We start from the raw sequence: 20100 nt of genomic DNA on the forward strand, positions 1-20100 counted from the left end.
TGGCACGGGAAGGTCCCTGGCTGTGCACCATCAGGTCCCACGTGGCAAAGGCCTGGCAACATCTTTCCATTAACCTCTGCCTCGGGTATTGGGGTAGTTTGCTGTGCAAAGTGCTCTCCATGGTACCATCTCCTCCTGTACATTGTATCATGAACTCCAGTGTCCTGTGTGTTTGACTCTGTCCGTCTGTCCCCGTGTGCGTTCACGTGCATCTCTGTATCCATCCATGTGTCTCGGGCTGTCCCTGTATATCCTCTCTGTGGGTCCACACGCATCTGTGGTTCTGTTTCGGAAAGGAATGACTTTCTGAAGGAGATTAAGATCATGTCACGGCTCAAGGACCCCAATATCATCCGGCTGCTGGCAGTCTGCATCGCCGACGACCCGCTCTGCATGATCACGGAGTACATGGAGAACGGGGACCTCAACCAGTTCCTGTCCCGCCGTGAGCCCCAGCATCCCCCCGCCGGGACCCTCGTCAGGTAGCCAGCTCTGCTGGGCTCCGCCGCTCTGCCAGCATGGGGGGCAGGACAGCGAGAGCATGTGGGACTGCAGGGGGGTAGGGGCAGGGAGAGTGAGTCTGACTAGCTGGGGGTGGGGGAGGGAATGGGGCTGTGAGCATGGGTGTTGCTAGATAGGTGGGGGGCAGCATAGGCGTGGCCATGAAAGGGGGAGGGGGTGGGAGAGCAGGCATGCCGGGGGGCGGGGGGTAAAGAGAGCATTTGGGGGAATGGGGGATGAGTGTGACCAGGTGGAAGGGGTGAGAGCATGAGCAGGAGGAAATGCCAGTTTCATTGTCATTTCCTGGGCTCCTCCTGGTGCCTCTAGCATTTTGTGCCGTTGCCCTGGCTCGGGGTAGCTGGGGCTTGGACAAGCAGGAGCTGCTGCCCTGTTGGAGTACGGCCAGGCCACTCTGCCATCCATGCTCTGCTCATTTCTTACTGCCCTGCCGGACGCTCTGTATGGGCACTGGCCTCCCATTGCAGTGCAGCATCTAGCCGGGCCTGCTCTTCATGAAACGCCCAGGGGACTGTCTGCCACAGGCTGTGGCCGTGGAGTTTGCCTAAGGACAGGCTGCTGTCAGCTGCCGAGGATGGGGTCCCGCTGTCCCTGTTCAGGTGACATCCTGCCCAGTTGGCTAACAACGTGCTCAGCTGCCTTTCCCGTCTTGGCCTTCCCTGTCTCTGCAGCTACGCTGAGCTGAAGTTCATGGCCACGCAGATCGCCTCTGGCATGAAGTACCTGTCCTCTCTGAACTTTGTGCATCGGGACCTGGCCACGCGCAACTGCTTGGTGGGTAAGAACTACACCATCAAGATAGCAGACTTCGGCATGAGCAGGAACCTATACAGTGGAGACTACTACCGGATCCAGGGACGGGCTGTGCTCCCTATCCGCTGGATGTCCTGGGAGAGTATTCTGCTGGTAAGTGGAGATTTTGCAACTGCCAGGGGAACCAAAGAGGGAGATGGCATGCGTTGCGAAGGAACGTGCTGGTGCTTTTCTGAAGACGGGTATTGTCAATGAGCGGGTGCAGCAAAAGCCAATTTGAGAATGACATCAGTTCGATGGCTCCGTACCTGCCTGGCTACCAAGCAAGTGCTGCAGCTGGTTGCCTCCTGGGGAGGCATTTTGTCTGTAAGAAGACTAGCCCTGAGACAGCAAGCTCAGTACCTGAGGTCATTTCCCACTTATCTCGGCCCTGCAGCTCCAGGGCTCTGTGACAGCTGCCTGGGAAGGGTGGAGCGTATCCTCTGTTGCCAGTCAGATCGCTTCTCCATCACCCAGGAGCAATGGAAGGCACCAGCCATAGCCCACTGGAGGTAGGAGGGTGATGAGGGGCCTCATGGCCCCTAGGAGGCTATCACAAGTTAGTGCATGTTAGAGCAGCCCTTGGGGGCGGGGCTGCAGCCCCCCATGACTTCCCCACACAGCTGGGCTGCACTGAGCATGTGGCCGATGCTACTGAGCATTTTGCGGGGTGACCGCCATCTCCGTGCTGCAACCGATGAGAGAGAGAGAGGGACTGTCTCTGGGGGGTCACGTAGAAATGGCCAACTCTACAGTGGCACTGAGGAGTGAGGAGGAAAAGGAGAGTGCCCTGGGTCAGGGGCTGCACTTCGACTGTGTTATGCTGAGAGACCGGTGACTGCTTTGCTCACAGCCCCTCTGAGCCTGTGTGCAGCTGCCAGCCTGCAGCTAACATCACTGTCAGGAAGAGCTAATCAGAAGCCCTCAGCTAAGACCAAAGGGGCCGTGAGCCCAGCCAGGAGTTTTGACTGAGTGGGCGGAGGGCTTTTGCAGAGTATAGTTTGGGTGTGGGGGATCCTAGGGCATCCTAGAAAATACCAGACTCCATCAGTTCCACTCCCGACCAGAACATGCCCGTGGCCCTGAACTCTGCCTGGCCATGGGGGTGGGGAGGAAAGAGGCGGCACTGCCATCCAAGCCACAACACGTGGCAGGGCACAGGCCTGTGTAACCAAGCTCCAGCCATCAGGCCACTTGGCTTCCAAGACCCACACTCAGGGTAGAAATATCCTGTCAGTTCTGTGTGTCTGCTTCACCCCACCAGTGTGCTTACTCAAAGCCAGCCCCACACGTCTGCTGCGAAGCCCGCTCCATGCAGACACTAGATGTTTCCCAGCTATTCTCTGCTTGCCTGATGGAGGACCAGGAGCTAACCCGCTTGTGGACGGCGCTGCAGTGAGCACCTAGCAGCGGCAGAACACAGCACTAGTGGAAGGTTGAGCATGGTTTGTAGGTCAAGTCTGGATCTCAGCCGGGGGGGTGTTCTCAGGGATGAGAATTGGTACTTGGATTTTAAATAGTCTCACAAAGTCTCCGTTCTGACTCCTGGCTTCAGACTGCAGGTGGCAGCAGCAGCCGTTTCATTGATATTAAAGCAGGACAAAAAGCTGTGTGAGAGTTCAGGCGGATGTGGACTCCAAACAAGAATGAGGACTGGGGGCCTGTAGCCCTGCCCAGGGAGAGCAGAGCAACCCCGTCAGACAGGGCCGGCAGCAATGGTATTTATTGCAGTTCAACAGAGAGCATGAAAACTGTGGCCACCGCACTCACGTGTCAGACAAACAGACATGATGCTTTAGCTGCCCATGCCCAAGTGATGTAAATCTGCCCCTAGCCTGACAGGTAGATCCTGGCATTTCTCATTCCAGGCTTATGTATTCATCTCTGGGATGGGTATACAAAACCCATACTGGGACAGAAGGGGCTAAAGGACACATGGTGTACACCCTATGACTAAATAACCCGTCCAAGAAATCTTGTGAAATGCTAATGCAGGACTTAAGGGCTTTAACAGAAAACGCTAATTTCAAAGAAGTTGGCCGTTATGCCTGATGGTCAGAGGTCAAAAGGCCAATTGCATTCCTCACTCATCGGCATCCAAGGAAAAGCCCATGTGGGTGGAGACACCATCAGCTTGCTTTCTGTGTGAAGAAACTATAAATATGGATTCAAAGAAAGATCCTCTCATCTCTTGATTGTTTAGATTATAACAGGGCAGAATGACTGAACGAGAAAACAGAGATCTCCAGAGTTATTCTGGGTAGCCCAGAGAGATTTTTGGGAAACTGGCAGTGTGAGGAAGATTCAGAGAAGGCAGGGCAGGGGAAACTGAAGAACGGGGAAGAAAATTGGCAGCATGTGAGCTCCCGAAGAAAGAGAACCTATATGCCCACCGTGCAGATAGAAGTAAGGAATCGTTTTCAGGCTCTCTGCACAGGTACTGCAGCGGAGAATGATTTGGAAGACTCCTCTGAGGGAATGGATCAGAAGAAGATCCTGTTGAACAGAACGCAAGGTATGCATTGTCCTAGAGATGGGGGTTCCATGACCACCACTCCCAAGAGGAAGAGAAGGGTGGTGGTGGTCGGGGAATCCGTCCTAAGGGGGACGAAGTCATCCATCGGCCATCCGGACCGGGAAACTAGAGAAGTGTGCTGCTTGCCTGGAGCTAGGATTCAGGATGTGACGGAGAGACTGCTGAGACTCATCAAGTCCTCAGATCGCTACCCCTTCCTACTTCTCCAACGACACTGCCAAGAATGATCTTGAGCGGATCACTGCGGACTATGTGGCTCTGGGAAGGAGGATAAAGGAGTTTGAAGTGCAAGTGGTGTTCTCATCCATCCTCCCTGTTGAAGGAAAAGGCCCAGGTAGAGACCATCGCATTGCGGAAGTAAATGCATGGTTACGCAGGTGGTGTCGGAGAGAGGGCTTTGGATTTTTCGATCATAGGATGTTGTTCCAGGAAGAAGGATTACTAAGAAGAGACGGGATTTACCTAACGAAGAGAGGAAAGAGTATCTTCTCAAATAGGCTGGCTAACCTAGTGAGGAGGGCTTTAAACTAGGTTCGATGGCGGATGGAGACCTAAGCCCGAAGGTAAGTGGGGAAGTGGGACACCACAAGGAAGCAGAAGGAGGAGGGTGCAACAGGGGAGGCCTCATGAATTGCACTGAGAAAGTAGGGCAATCGGCTAGTTACCTCAAGTGCCTATACACAAATGCAAGAAGCCTGGAAAACAAGCAGGAGGAATTGGAAGTCCTAGCACAGTCAAGAAACTATGACAAGATTGGAATAACTGAGACTTGGTGGAGTAACTCTCACAACTGGAGCACTGTCATGGATGGGTATAAACTGTTCAGGAAGGACAGGCAGGGGCGAAAGGGTGGAGGAGTTGCACTGTATGTAAGAGAGCACTATGATTGCTCTGAACTCCAGTATGAAACTGGAGATAAGCCAGTTGAGAGTCTCTGGGTTAAGCTTAGAAGCAAGAACAATAAGGATGATGTCGTGGTGGGTGTCTGCTATAGACCACCAGACCAGGAGGACGAGGTAGAACTAGGGACGTAGAACTAGGGAAAGTTTCCAGTTCACAGGACCTGATTCTCATGGGGGACTTCAATCACCCTGACATCTGTTGGAAGAGCAATACAGCAGAGCACAAACAGTCCAGGAAGTTTTTGGAAAGTGTTGCGGACAACTTCCTGGTGCAAGTGCTGGAGCAGCCAACTAGGGGCCGTGCTTCTCTTGACCTGCTTCTCATGAACAGGGAAGATTTGGTAGGGGAAGTAGAAGTGGGTGGCAACCTAGGCAGCAGTGACCATGAGATGGTCGAGATCAGGATCCTGACAAAAGGAAGAGAGGAGAACAGCAGGATACGGACCCTGGACTTCAAAAAAGTAGATTTTGACTCCCTCAGGGAGCTGATGGGCAGGATCCCTTGGGAGGCTAATATGAGGGGGAAATGAATCCAAGAGAGCTGGCTGTATTTTAAAGAAACCTTATTCAGGGCACAGGAACAGACCATCCCGATGTGCAGAAAGAATAGCAAATATGGTAGGTGCCCAGATTGGCTTCACAGAGAAGTCTTGTGTGAACTTAAACACAAAAAAGAAGCTTACAAGAAGTGGAAGCTTGGTCAGATGACTAGGGAGGATTATAAAAATACTGCTTGAACGTGCAGGAATGAAATCAGGAATGCCAAAGCACAATTAGAGTTGCAGCTAGCAAGGAACGTGAAGGGGAACAAGAAGGGTTTCTACAGGTATGTTACCAACAAGAGGAAGATTAGGGAAAGTGTGGGCCCCTTACAGAATGGGGGAGGCAACCTAGTGACAGAGGATGTGGAGAAAGCTGAGGTACTCAATGCCTTTTTTGCCTCTGTCTTCACAGACAAGGTCAGCTCCCAGACTGCTACACTGGGCGGCACAAAATGGGAAGGAGGTGAACATCCCACAGTGCTAAAGGAACAGGTTCAGGACTATTTAGAAAGATTGGACATATAAAAGTCCATGGGGCCAGACGCAATGCATCCGAGGGTGCTGAGGGAGTTGGCTGATGTGATTTCAGAGCCATTGGGTATTATCTTTGAAAGCTCGTGGCAATTGGGGGAGGTCCCTGATGACTGGAAAAAAGCAAATATAGTGCCCATCTTCAAGAAAGGGAGGAAAGAGGATCCAGGGAACTACAGACCGGTCAGCCTCACCTCAATCCCTGGAAAAATCATGGAGCAGGTCCTCAAGAAACCCATTTTAAGGCACTTGGAAGAGAGGAAGGTGATCAGGAACAGTCCACACGGATTCACCAAGGGAAAGTCATGCCTGACCAACCTGATTGCTTTCTATGAAGAGGTGACTGGCTCTGTGGATGTGGGGAAAGAGCTGGACGTGATATACCTTGACTTTAGCAAAGCTTTTGATACGGTCTCTCATAGTATTCTTATCAGCAAGTTAAGGAAGTATGGGTTGGATGAATGGACTATAAAATGGATAGAGAACTGGCTAAAGCATAGGGCTCAACGAGTAGTGATCAATGGCTCGATGTCTAGCTGGCAGCCGATCACAAGTGAAGTACCCCAGGGGTTGGTCCTGGGGCCGGTTTTGTTCAACATCTTCATCAATGATCTGGAGGATGGGGTAGATTGCACCCTCAGCAAATTTGCAGATGACACTAAGCTAGGGGGAGTGGTAGATACCCAGGAAGGTAGGGATGGGATACAGAAGGACCTAAACAAACTGGAGGATTGGGCCAAAAGAAATCTGATGCGGTTCAACAAGGACAAGTGCAGAGTCCTGCACTTAGGATGGAAGAATTCCATGCACAGCTACAGACTGGGGATCGATGAGCTAGGCAGCAGTTCTGCAGAAAAGAACCTGGGGGTGACAGTGGATAAGAAGCTGGATATGAGTCAGCAGTGTGCCCTGCTTGCCAAGAAGGCTAATAGCATATTGGGCTGCATTAGTAGGAGCATTGCCAGCAGATCATGGGAAGTGATCATTCCCCTCTATTCAGCATTGGTGAGGCTGCATTTGGAGTATTGTGTCCAGTTTTGGGCCCCCCACTACAAAAAGGATGTGGAGAAGTTAGAGAGAGTCCAGCGGAGGGCAACAAAAATGATTAGGGGACTGGAGCACAAGACTTCTGAGGAGAGGCTGAAGGAACTAGGCTTGTTCAGTCTGCAGAAGAGAAGAATGGGGGGGATTTGATAGCGGCCTTTAACTACCTGAAAGGGGGTTCCAGGGAGGATGGAGCTAGGCTGTTCTCAGTGGTGGCAGATGACAGAACAAGGAGCAACGGTCTCAAGTTGCAGGGGGAGAGGTTTAGGTTGGACATTAGGAAAAAGTTTTTCACTAGGATGGTAGTGAAGCACTGGAATGGGTTACTTAGAGAGGTGCTGGAATCTCCATCTTTAGAGGTTTTTAAGCTGTGGCTTGACAAAACCCTCGCTGGGATTATTTACCTGAGGTTAGTCCTGCTTTGAGCAGGGGGTTGGACTAGATGGCCTCCTGAGGTCCCTTCCAACTCTATGATTCTATGATTATGACATCTCTGCTACCATTTGGAATTACAAACTGTATCTCATCTGTTATTACATTTTTATCTGCTTTAACCTCTCATAACTCTCATTTCCTTTTCTTATCTAATAAACCTATGATTAGTTTACTATAGATTTGGCTTTGGTGTAAGATCCAAATGATCTGGAGTAAGTGACTGGTCTCTAGGGACTGGGAGAAACCTGATGTGGTATGATTTTAGGTTTAAGTGATCTTTTATCACAAATACAGTTTATCTGGGTGACAAGATAGACTGGCGTGTCTAAAGGGACTGTCTGCAACTCCCTGGTAAGAGTGGCACAATGACCAGCAGTTCCCATTTGTTACTGGCTTGGGGAAATCTAATTCCAGAACACACCACCAGTTTGGGGTTTCTGCCCTTATGTTCTGACAGTCTGCCCAACTGTGAGCCACTCCAGACAGTGTGACCCAGATCATGAATAAATCTAAATCTCATCTGAACATGAACAAGATCAGGAAACATGTTTTGGTGCCTCTGGTGGCTCTGTTGTTGCCAGCTGAATATTTTATCGGAGAAGAGGGAGGAGGGATTGGCTATTGGGACGCTGTGTGCGCACATCTGTAATCTTCAGATTCCTATCTCTGCTTTCTCCCACAGGGCAAATTCACGACAGCCAGTGATGTCTGGGCCTTTGGGGTGACGCTATGGGAGACCTTTACTTTTTGCCGAGAGCAGCCATATTCCCAGCTGTCAGATGAACAGGTCATTGAGAATACCGGAGAATTCTTCAGGGATCAGGGGCGGCAGGTAGGAAAAGCGGTGGGGAAATGCATCCAAAGAAGGGACAGGGAAAATAATTAATTCAGGGTGGGGGTATGTGGAGTGGGGGCATTGGGGCACTCACTTAATGTAACCAGCCTACAAAAAGCTTGGTTAAGGAAAAATTAAGCTTGAAAGTGCAATCTCCATCAAAACCTTTCCAGGAAGAGCTCCATAAACTTGTAATTTCCTATATAAACAGAAATACAACGTTAGAGAGGCTGAAAATTCAGCATCAAGGTTGGTGTCGCTTTAAAGATGGAAAAAGGAGAGCATGGAAAGGCTAGTGTGGTGCCTGCAGCTCTGGGAGCCCTCTCTGTGCCTGGTTCTTTGAGAGTGTCCAGGAACATTGAGGACGTGTGACCCTTCCCGCTAGGGTGACCAGAGAGCAAGGGTGAAAAATTGGGATGGGGGGCATCTGGTCACCCTACTTCCAGAACACACAGGTTACATTGTCAGTTACTTTCAAAATCAAGAGCACAATTTCCTAGACAACCTGGGCAGCTCCCACCCATTAGGTCCCTTAGCCCTGTTTGCAACAGAAACTCCACTGGTTCCTGCCCTCTTGGGGCTATCGCAGTCTGCATTGCAAAGGGCTTTCCACAGGCAGTCTAGTTTTTCATAGATTCCAAGGCCAAAAGGGGCCACTGTGATCATCTAATCTGACCACCTGTATATCACAGGCCAGAGATCTTCCCCATGATAATTCGTAGAGCAGATCTATCAGGAAAAGATCCAGTCTTGATTTTAAAATGGTCAGTGATGGAGAATCCACCACAATCTTTAGTCAATTGTTCCATTGGTTAATCACCTTCACTGTCCCCCCCCCAAAAAAAAAGTACACCCTTAGTTTCTGGTCTGCGGTAGCGGAGTATCACTAGACACCTAATGAGGTGTACTGTCCCCAAATCCCATATCCTGTGTCGTGTGGCACTGCTAATATGCTCTGTCTGCATTCACTGGGTGTCATTCCCACCTAACATGCACAGCGATGGCTTGGAGATGGAAACACCTGTTGGCATGACATGCATTGCTGAGTATTTCCAGCATGATTCACACCCATCACAGTCACTGTTTTAGCCTCTCTTCAGATTCAGGCAAACGTCTTTTGGGTGAAATTTTGTTGCTAGAGGTGGCTGGAAATGTTTTGATGGATTGGTTTCCTTTGGAAAATGCAGTTTCATTAAAATCAGAACTTTTCACATGAACGTGTTGATTTTGATGAAATTTTCACTGGAAAAATCTCTTAAGTGAAGCATTTCAACTTTCTCATTTAATTTCAATGAAACAAAACATTTTGACATTAACGTTACTGTTTTGACATTTATGTTGCATTAAAATATTAATTTTAATATATGATACTATGTATTTGCCATTAAATATAATACATTTAATATTTTATATTGTTTTGACATTATTAAAATGAAAGTTTACCTTTATTGAAACAAAACATTTTGATATTTCTGAATCAACAATGTTTTGGAATTTCCGTCCCTTGGAAAATTGAGATTTTTACTCTGATTTGGAAAGAAAACAAATATTGAACCGTTGGAATTTCCTGCAGAATGGAAATGCCATTTTCTAACCAGCTCTCTTTGTTGCCTGCAGCTGCATACATTTTATGCTAATTTCCGGCAGCTGGGTTAAGGTTTGGTGAAATTACCATGGGGGTGGGGTGTTGTGAGTATCAGAATTATAATGGAATTGGAGGTTCAGACCTTAGCTCACGAGTTCCTACTGCAGCTCCATTTGCAGAGTTGCTTCCACTGTATTTTTTTTAAATTCCAGTACAAACTTTTCCATTCGATGTAATCTTTCCCTGCAGCGCTGGGAAGCCGGACCCAGCCTGAGCTAAAGTGTGAGCCAGAGATTAAACAGGCTGGGAGCAGAGGACTCCATCACTGTTGCACTCTAGCTGCTTTTGGTGGCTCGTGCTTCCTGTGTTTGAGGCCTGTTGCTGGATTGGGTCAGAACCCTCTGCACTGCGCAGGATCGAGCCCTCGCACGATCCCAGTTGCTTTGGCTGCTCTCAGTGCTCAGAGGGTCCCCTGCATCCAATGTTCCCTTTCTTTAGCAGTTGACAGTAAGTCTGGGGCCTTTGGCTTTGTTTTATTACACTGGGGCACGGGCCCCTCCATAATGAGAAATCAAGTTCCCTGGGTGCGTTTGCTCTTCTTCCAGGCTGTCTAAGTATGCCACTAACTCTCTCTTTTGTTTTGAAGACGTACCTTCCCCAGCCCGCTCTCTGCCCCGATCCTGTCTATAAGCTAATGCTCAGCTGCTGGAGGCGAGACACGAAAGATCGCCCCTCCTTCCAGGAAATCCACCGCCTCCTCCAAGAACCAGCCAGCGAAGAGTGACATTTTGCTTCCCTCACACATCCTGGTCTTTATCCCACCCCAGAAGGCCCATCTTTAAAAACTGTAGCCACTTCATCTGGACTCGCAACAAAACCTGGGCAGTGCAGCTTATTCTACTACATGTTGAACAACCACCGTAAGCGGGGGGAAGGGAGAAGGAACCAAGTCTAGATGAGATCATATCCCTAGCTCACATGCCACACGAACCCTGGAACGACCCAGGGTGAAACAAACTGGAACACGTTGCATCTATTGATAACCCTTATCAGTGGATTCAATCAAAGCGGATTCTGGTTTCTCCTTTTGAAAGGGGAAATGTAAGGTCCATGTTCCCCAGAAGGATGCTCCCGGTGCAGGGAGAATGTGCTGGAAATGCCCCCTTGGACAGCCGCACACCCTGGGAAAGTGCCTGGTAATAGGAGAACATTTGGGGGATGTGCCTGATCCAGGGAATGCAGTGATGTAGGAGTTGCCACTAGAGCAGAGGGGGCTGTGCAATTACCAAGTGACAGCTGAGCCTGTCTGGACACTTCTAGGCTTCAGACAAGCTCAACGGACTTAGCATTCACCTGGTTAGGATGCCTCCTGGCCAGCCCATTAGAGAGGGAAAAGCCCAAACACAGTGTGCAGTATGGTGTGCCACCAACTGGGCTGCCATGTGCAATCTGCTTGCAGGGGAACATCCCCCTGCAAAGGGGGCATTGCTTTCTCAGGAGCGCATGGTTTACTTGCACCTGCTGCAGGACCCATGAGGAAAGACAGGCCACCCAGCTCGAGGACAGCAGCGGTTCCCTCTTCTCACCCAGCCACGGCCTCTCAAGAGGGCCTCGTGTCCCTGAGAGAGGCATTCTCCATCTGCTGTTCATGCTTCCAAGGTAGGGAAATCCTACAGCTACCACCTCAATGGGGTAGGTGCTAGCTCTGCATTTCCTGAGAATCCGTCTGAGAGAGTGAGTTCAGAACAGACGTTTCATTTTGCAGGGTAAATGCCTATAATCCCCCACTTCCTTTCCCATGTATAAACCCACCTTCTTTAGCTGCAATCAGCAAAGGAAAGGTTGTAGCACTGCTCTGGACAGCTGCTAGCACCGAGGGCTGCTGCTCATATCACTCCTGCCTGCAGGAGCTTTAGTAACCTGCAGCACCATAATCGCCTGGCTTACTGGGAATACATTGCCTGGAATTGCCACTGATGATTGTTCCTCTCCCACCCACTGTGTCTTGACACACAAGCTCCCTTCCCATATCATGTTCTATTGTAGGGCTCGGTCTGACCCCCCCGCTGTGATCTGACACGATTCCCAGCCAAAAGTCTGTGGGTGGAGCTTCTAGAAGGAATGTGCTCCCCTGGCATCCCTCAGATCTGCCTGCTGCATGAACGATTTGGGCAGAGTCCGTCCTGGCTCTGCTTAGTTCTGTCAGTTTCCAGTTGATGGACCCAAAGGGGTTTGCTGAGGCAATGAACGTGCAACATTTTGGCTGCACCTGAAAGTGTGGCCCTTAGAGTTTGGAATACACCTCTGCTTCCTACAAGGAAGCCTGTTATTTGTATACACACCAGCCCTTGAAATTCAACAGAGAACACAATTGGTTTGACATGCTCACACAAACACATAGCACTGCTTCTCATGTACTATAACCTAGCATTGATAGGGCATGTATATACGGGCGCTTGCCTACCCTAAGTGAGCAAACTATTGCAGGGACATGGGCTGGATGAAATAGTTGGTTGTCTCACTCCAAGTTGTTGTCCTGACAGCAGCTGGCATGTTGACATGGCAACTCTATCCATGTTGGCTGTTGCTACACAGCAAGACTTGCAATTGTAGTTGTACCAATTGTCAAGCTGTCTGCAATGGCTCATGACCGTGAGTGCCAAGCTCAGGGCAGACTGTTAAGAAATAGGGCACAAACCCCAAACTAGCTGTGAGTTCTGTACTTAGATTTCACCAACCAAGTAACAAGCGTGAGCTCCTCAAGCACTATAACAGCCTTAACATGGAGTCACAGACCGTCCCCTTGGGCACTCTAGTCTATCTTGCCACCCAGGCAAGCTGCTTTGTGATAGATGGTCCTTTACACCAAAAATCACAGCAATATTCAGAATACTCCCTCTCCCAAATTATCAATCACTTATCCCAGGTCAGCTGCACCCTAGTTGGCTCACCAAAGACAATCCTTGTAGCTAATCCTTGTAATAAACTAACTAAAGGTTTATTAAAAAAATAAGAGTTATTTACAAGGGTGAAGAAGATAAATGTACACACACAAATGAGACACAATCTTGGGTCCAAAAGATGATAGCTGCTGCTATAAGATGCAAGCTTTATATATTCTTTAGGTCCAACCCATCCTAAACAGCTGGGGAACTTTGCTTATGTTTAGAAACCTTTTTGCCTCTCAGATTCCAAACAGCATTTTTATTCAATTCACCCCTGAGTTTAAACTGATGGGAAATGCATTTGTGCACGTCCCCTCTTCATGGGTGTGGCAGGAGCAATCAACAAAGTCTTTTGTCCACTGCTGTTCCACGGTGGCTTGTCTGGTGTCTGTAGGCCTTCTTTTGTTGGGCCGGAGATGACACTACATAGAATCAAAGAAGATTAGGGTCGGAAGGGACCTCAGGAGGTCATCTAGTCCAACTCCCTGCTTAAAGCAGGATCAACCCCAACTAAATCATCCCAGCCAGGACTTTGTCAAGCCTCAGCTTAAAAACCTCGAAGGATGGAGATTCTACCACCTCCCTAGGTAACCCATTCCAGTGCTTCACCACCATCCTAGGGAAAAGGTTTTTCCTAATATCCAATCTAGACCTCCCCCACTGCAACTTGTGACCATTGCTCCTTGTTCTGTCATCTCCCACCACTGAGAACAGCCTAGCTCCATCCTCCCCGGAACCCCCTTTCAGGTAGTTAAAGGCTGCTATCAAATCCGCCCCCATTCTTCTCTTCTGCAGACTAAACAAGCCTAGTTCCCTCAGTCTCTCCTCAGAAGTCTTGTGCTCCAGCCCCCTAATCATTTTTGTTGCCCTCCGCTGGACTCTCTCCAACTGGTCCACATCCTTTTTGTAGTGGAGGGCCCAAAACTGGACACAATACTCCAAATGTGGCCTCACCAATGCCGAATAGAGGGGAATAATCACTTCACTCATGTGGTAAACTAGTATTTCACACTTGGTAATGCTTCTCTCCTGACTGGGGGGGGGTGGTTTCCAATTTCACAGCAAACACTTTTATAGCTAGAAAGCCAGCACTGCAATATTACCTTATAACATGGGATACAGATATTACACCTGGGGATAACGCATGCAGCAACTCACAGGCATTTCATAAAATCTAAACACATGGCTCTAAATCTAATGCCTCTTGTAACCATACTAAAACCCAGGCAAGCCAGACGAGTTTCCAGTTCTGCATTTGTCAGTGTTCGGTGAGGCCTGGGCCCTTGACATGAGCTGGCACCTGCTCTGCCAGCATCACGCAATGTTGCTGGGAGTGAGGGTGTGTGGGTAATTTCTGAGTGACATCATGCGTTATGGGGTGGAGTTGGGAGGCAGGTCTGAATCTGGGTAGGTTCAATGTTTGTGCATTCCTAACTGCACAGAGACCCCGTATCGCCATGCTGAGCTAACAGCTTCAGGCCAGGCACTGCAAACTGCTCATAGAACCACCACTTGGGTTGGCTGCTGTGTGCATTCCCAAGCTGTTGCAAGCTTAGTGCATTCCAAGCACCAGCTAGTGGCGACGTATTCTCAGCTAGTGTAGACTGGCTGCTGTGGGTGCTGATGTGAGGAGACCAGTTATGAGCCCATACACAGAAGAGCGCTCGGAGCAATATTCCATTTATTTCCCCCATACAAATAGCAAGTCCCTTCAAAGAAATGATAGGGAAAAAAATTAAAACTGAATCCAGAGCTGAATTTGTCATCTGTGTATCCCCTGAAATACAAAAAGACAGAAAAGTTTCTGGGCACTTTTATTTCCTGTTAAAAGTGAAATCTGTGGTCCCAGGCCCCATGGCTATAACATCAGTCCCTGTGCACAAAGCACTTCCAGTCTTGGGGAGTTTACAGCAAATGGCAAAGCTTTAGTCATTCTAAAAGGTGTTTAACTCTCTCCCATGAAACGGTTTTAAAATGATGTTTAAAAATCACGCTTAAGCACAGCTTAAATGTGGTTGTAGCCAAATGGGACTCTAACATGATTTGATTGGTCAGGTAACATAGGCAGGTCCCTTCCTAGACTAGGGAATGGAGGTGTTACCCTGAAAATTGGATTGGGGCACTCCTAGAATAACCTGCTTATTGCCCCCTTACTCTGTGCCTCCCGAGTTATGGGTTTCTGGGGCAGTTAAGGAAAACATGAAAGGACACGGATATAACCTTTCCATAAAACGATTGACACAGGCAGTAGTATTTTTCCTAAACGAAGTATCTTTTATTAATGTTACTAATAATCCCTACTACAGTGTATTCTAAGAATAAAAATCAGACACAAATCCCTTATTGCATGTTAAAGGGAATCTAACCCGCAGTAGCATACAGTCTAAATCACTCTAGAGGATGTGCTCTTCCATGGATAGCCAGTCGGTGACAGATCATTGACCACAGTTCTTAACTTACACTTTATGCTTTACAGAGGCAAATGACAGTTAAAGCACACACACATCCATACACTTGGACTAAACTGGACTCATGCTAATTGAAACTAACAGGCTTACCCTATTTATTGTGCTGCTCTGGTGACCTGTCAGTTTAGAACGTCCCTTTTGAAATTCTCTCTCTCTCTCTCTCTCTCTCTCTCTAGCACGCTCTGCTCGCAGGCTCCTGACTGACTTCTGCCTGCTGATCGTCTACTGCCCTCGCTGAGCTTTCTTTTGTCTTCTCTAGTTTTACTGCTGAGCATGCTCGCCATCAAACATTGCCTCATCCTTCACTACCAGGAGAAGCAGCCCCAAGTCCAGTCCCTTGACCTTTTACTGCACATGCGCTCAGGCATTGTTTCCACCTTAACGCCAGGATCACCTCCTCTGACCTTACAGCCCAGGCTCCAGATCTCGCCTACTTTGTGGCCATACCTCATTTTACTCTCAGCTCTGGTCTTAAGTGACCTGCAGCTTACAGTTGAAGTGACTTATTCAAGAGGGAAGCCAGAGACATACAATGGGGATTAGGAATACAAAATGAAATCCGGAGAATTTCTTCGGGATCAGAGGATTCTCCCCATCCCCACTGGCCCACTAACCCGTATTAGAGCCTCATTTCCATCATTTAAATGGTGCAGAGGCCTGAACTGTCAACTCTGCTTTGCCCTAGTGTAGCTGGGCTTCAGCTCTAAGTAACTCAGGACTAGGCAAGATTTGTAAACATTGCTTTTAAGTCAGTGCCTGCTATCACGTCACTGAGCAAATTCCTCCAGCGGCTTCAGGTCCACAAATCAAACCCAGTCATTCTAGTGAGATGCACTCACATCGGGAGCAAGAGACCCTGAGATCTCTTCCTGCATGTGACTCTTGGGAAAGTAGCGAAGGGATTCAGTGCACAGGACAGCATCTGGGCCAAGAACAAGCCCTCTGGAGGTGAATGTAGTAAGTGCTAGGACCTGTCAGCCCTGGAGAATCATCCCATGAAGGAGTTGGGGAGGGCAACAGTGGGACAAAGGGGCGCTGGAGGCAACAGGCATGTGCAAAAAGGTCCTCTGGTGAGAGTGGCTGGACAGATGAGATGGAGGGAAAGGGAAAGAGGAGAGATGGGTACAATGGAGGCAGGATCTCAGCTTGACCAAAGGAAAGGTGGCGGAGGAGAGATCAGTGTCAGGAAGAAGGCAGGGCAGGCAGAGGAGGGATGGGCCAGTGTTTAGGGCACTAACCTGGGACTGGGGAGACTGGAGCAGGACAGGATCCATCTAGTTCAGGATCCTGTCTCCAGTCGGGGCAGTGCCAGCTGCGTCAGAGGAAGGTGCAAGGAACTCTGGAGTGGGAGAAGCAACCTTTAGTAAGAGGCTCTGGCCCCGTGCACAGTGGACTGATGGTTTGGCACAGCCCTTTTCAAGAACATAGGTATTGTGGGACTGGCATTCGGGGGGAGGCACATGGGAATTGTAGTTGGGGCTGCAGGGCATGCTGGGAAAGGGAAATAAGAATTCTGTATTGCCTGGGGGGGAGTGGGTTGTGTTGTGTGGGGGGTTGGAGCAGATGTTCACAGTCATCCCTTCTGGCCTTAATATATACTTTTTGTGGGGCTTTCTACAGAGAGGAAGAAAGAGACCTGGAGAACACAAACGTGGCTGGTGCCTCTCTGGGACGGAGTGGTGCCTCTAGGGAGAGGCTGGGGGGAGAAACCCCAGGACAAGCGAGTTCATTTCCCTGGGAGTTTGTTCGGAGAGCTTTTCCCTGTGTGAAGGAAGCGATGCTGGATGCTGGTGCAGGGCTTGAGGGAAGCCTAGGCTGAGCATCTGTTTCCTCTCAGGCTTCTGTGGAGGGCTGTGTGGGCCAGGCTGGGAGAGAGTCTCCCCTTGTTCCCTGTGTAGAGTAGGAGATAGCTAAGACCTGCAGGAAGGCTGTGGCCCATGAGGGTGCAGTTGGCTCACTGGACTGCTTGGTTTTTGGACTCTTGCTGCACATGTTTGCCCTAGAAAGGCTGGTATTTTCCTAACTTAGAAGCAGAGCTAAGTTAAACTATCTAACCAGGTGAGAGAGAACTCAAGGCAGAGCTGTAAGGGAAACTGAGGCAACAGCTGTATCAGCAGGTGTGATTAAAAGAAGGTGTTGGGGCCTATAGAGGAAGTTTCTTCCTAGTGCTCCCAGTTAGTAGTTGGCAGGCAGTTCATGCCACCTCATATCTGTGTCCATGCGATGTCTTTTCAGTTTAGTGGCCTCCTCTATTTCTGCTAAATAGCCTGGCAGAGCTGAGCCCATCTCTCCAGGCAGGGGTGCTCTGGGTGGTGTCTAGGGACAGTTCAGCACTCACTGACTCCAGCCACCTTTGCATCGAGCTCCTGAGCTGCCCTGGGAACTCCTCAGGCCTAGCCCAGGACCTAGACAGCTGTGTGTGAGCTCTGTGGGGCAGGGACCCTGTCCGCATATGATCATGAGCAATTTTGGACATGGACTGGAGAAATTCCCGGCGGAGATTACTTTAATCTTCCACTTCCCCCTGGAACACAAGCCAGTGGCCTTGGTTTAACAACACGTGGTTAAAAAATGGCTCCAAGTCTGTCTAGACAAGGCCTAGGAGAAATATGGCAGGAGAGTGGCGTGGGAGTACTTGCACTTGTCAGCAAGTGGCAATAAGGTCCCACAAAAGAGTGCTCCAGCTGCCTGTGGGACACTCTTCCCCCTCTATTTAAGTCCATATGGCTGAAATCTGGTGTGCTTGTATGCCTCTGTGCACAGGACATGTGAAATGTTTCCCCTCTGTTCTGGTAGCATTGTTCTTCCACTTACCACTCACTTGGCAGGCGTGCAATGACCACACACAGCGATGGTTGTCCCCAGGACAACCAGGCCCAGCTCAGATGACTAGGTGAAGGCAGAGTAACGAGGGGACTTGAAGGCAAGGACAGCAGACCTGATCTTGGGCTGGTATTCACACAAACTTACACTGAAATTAAGTTCAGTTCATGCCTTTCTGATCACCTTTTGATCACGCCTTTCATGTTTTTCGAAAGTCAAGCAGGGCTTTTTTTGGTCCAGTTTTGGGGAAAAAAAAGCTAATCCGCTGTTCTGTATTCAAGAGCAAAGTTGGCCAACAGAACTGAAAAATTCTGACCGCAGAGGATCTCAAACTCTCAGGGGCTGTGACCATGTGATGTACAATTCAAACCTTTGCAACTGCTTCAAATGCTAGATTCACTGTCAGAGCCAGGTCTGGTCCCATGCCAAGATGCAGGGATGTAGATGTGTGCAGTTGTTCCCAACCACACCAGTACGATGCTGGCAAACGAAATGACACGTTTTCCCTCTGGTGTTTCTCTCACAGCTCAGACCAACTCTTCTAGAGAACGGATAAAGTTTAAAGCAGTTAATTCGGACATTGTCCAGTTACTTCTGCCCCCAAACTGACCTTGGTCATCTTTAAACTCCTGGGGAATGTCTTGATTCTAAATAAGTATCCTAATGAACTTCCTTGCATGTATGTGGCGCCATTGCCTTCTGCTGCTAGAATCAGAACTGTGTGTCATAGAGGTCTCACTGCTGAAAGTTAATGGAGACTCTCCAGTAGCTCCAATAGCAGGGAGTTTGTTTTTTCCTCCTCCACCCTCTGCAAATGGTAGGGTCTGATTTCTGTTGCCATCAGGCTCCAGGAGACCATGAAGGCAACAGTCTTGTTCTGAGTAGCCATGAACTTGTTACAGGATCAATACTACACTGAGCTACTTATGAGAGATTAATATGAAATCAAGCAGACCCTCTGGGTCAGGCTGACCTAGTCCAAGCAGTGCTCTGGGCTCGGCAGCAGCAGCCATGAAGGAGCAAACATTAAACCCAAATCAGAACTTATGGGCCAAGATTTTTTAAAAATGGCTGCTCACGCTTGGGTTCCTACATCCATACCGGGGCACCTAAAGAAGTGGCTGGATTTCTTCTCTTTTTTCCCCTCCTCCCAAAGTGTCAAGGACCCAGCAGCAATCACTGATCAGTGGGACTGCTGGCTGCCATGTGGGACTTCTCAAAATCAGGCCACTTCTTTAGGCACCTGGATATGGATTTAAGATGCTAACTGTAGGCCCCTTTTTATAACAAATCTTGGCCATTGAAGTCAATGGCAAAACTCCATGGCAACAGGATTGGACCCCAAATTGAAACAGTTGTGTCATCCCCAGCAAGGTTGGTTCATTTACATGGAGGAAAATAAAAGGGAGCTCTGGATTTGATGTCAGAGCTAAATCTCGTGCGCAGTGTAGTTGTAGACGTGTCAGTCCCAGGATATCAGAGACACAAGGTGAGGTGGTTATAGAGATACCTCACCCACCTTGTCTCTCTCCTAGATAAAACTTAACATTCTGCCTCCTTAAATTCCCTCTTCAGTTTCACTTGATTATTGTCTCCTTCACTTCCTGGCCTAAACTATTGTGTAGTATTGTTGTGACATTGGCTGCGTTCTACCCCAGAACTTGCTGCCGTTCAGTGACTTGTGTGTATATATAGTTTGTAAAAATGTTTGTAAAACTCTTTTGTCCTTGGGGATGAAAGATGCTAGAAAAATGTATGATATAGCAGGTATTATTATTAATTGTTAAGCTTCCTTGCAGCCAGGTGAAAAATCCTTTCTCAGAACATGGAGCAAATGCTTATTGCATGCAGCTGGTTCAAATCTGCACTGCTGGCACCGTGTGTTGCCACTCACACCAGTGCTAACCAAGTGGAAAGGGGAGTGTGAAATACAGCTCTTGGGAGTCGGCGGTGTTCTGCACACACACGTGTAAATATTGACAAGGTGCACAGCAGTGGGAAATCGGGCCCTAGAGCTCGTTTGTGCAGCTTGGAGGGCAATGGGGGGGAGCGCATTAAAAAAGAGTATGCCTTTCAAAGGGATGGCGTGTCGGCCGCCCCCATTGACGCCAGGTGTAGTTGGCCATGCTTGGCATCTCTGCAA

At 48.9% G+C, this 20100-nt stretch overlaps 1 protein-coding gene across 1 annotated transcript in view; it reads left to right on the plus strand.

Annotated features, from left to right (window-relative positions):
• Positions 1–18602, plus strand: part of DDR2 (discoidin domain receptor tyrosine kinase 2) — an 80299-nt gene extending 61697 nt beyond the window's left edge. Inside the window, exons 14-17 of the mRNA XM_067532512.1 lie at positions 297–482; positions 1191–1425; positions 7984–8133; positions 10368–18602. Of these exons, the coding sequence (XP_067388613.1) occupies positions 297–482; positions 1191–1425; positions 7984–8133; positions 10368–10505 (709 nt within the window). The 3' untranslated portion in view covers positions 10506–18602. The remainder of the gene's footprint in view (positions 1–296; positions 483–1190; positions 1426–7983; positions 8134–10367) is intronic.
• Positions 18603–20100: the final 1498 nt, after the last annotated feature.

The sequence above is a fragment of the Emydura macquarii genome, unplaced genomic scaffold (genome assembly GCF_026122565.2).
Source record: "Emydura macquarii macquarii isolate MOO-44397 ecotype Brisbane River unplaced genomic scaffold, CSIRO-AGI_Emac_v2 contig_3287, whole genome shotgun sequence".
NCBI lineage: Eukaryota > Metazoa > Chordata > Testudines > Chelidae > Emydura > Emydura macquarii.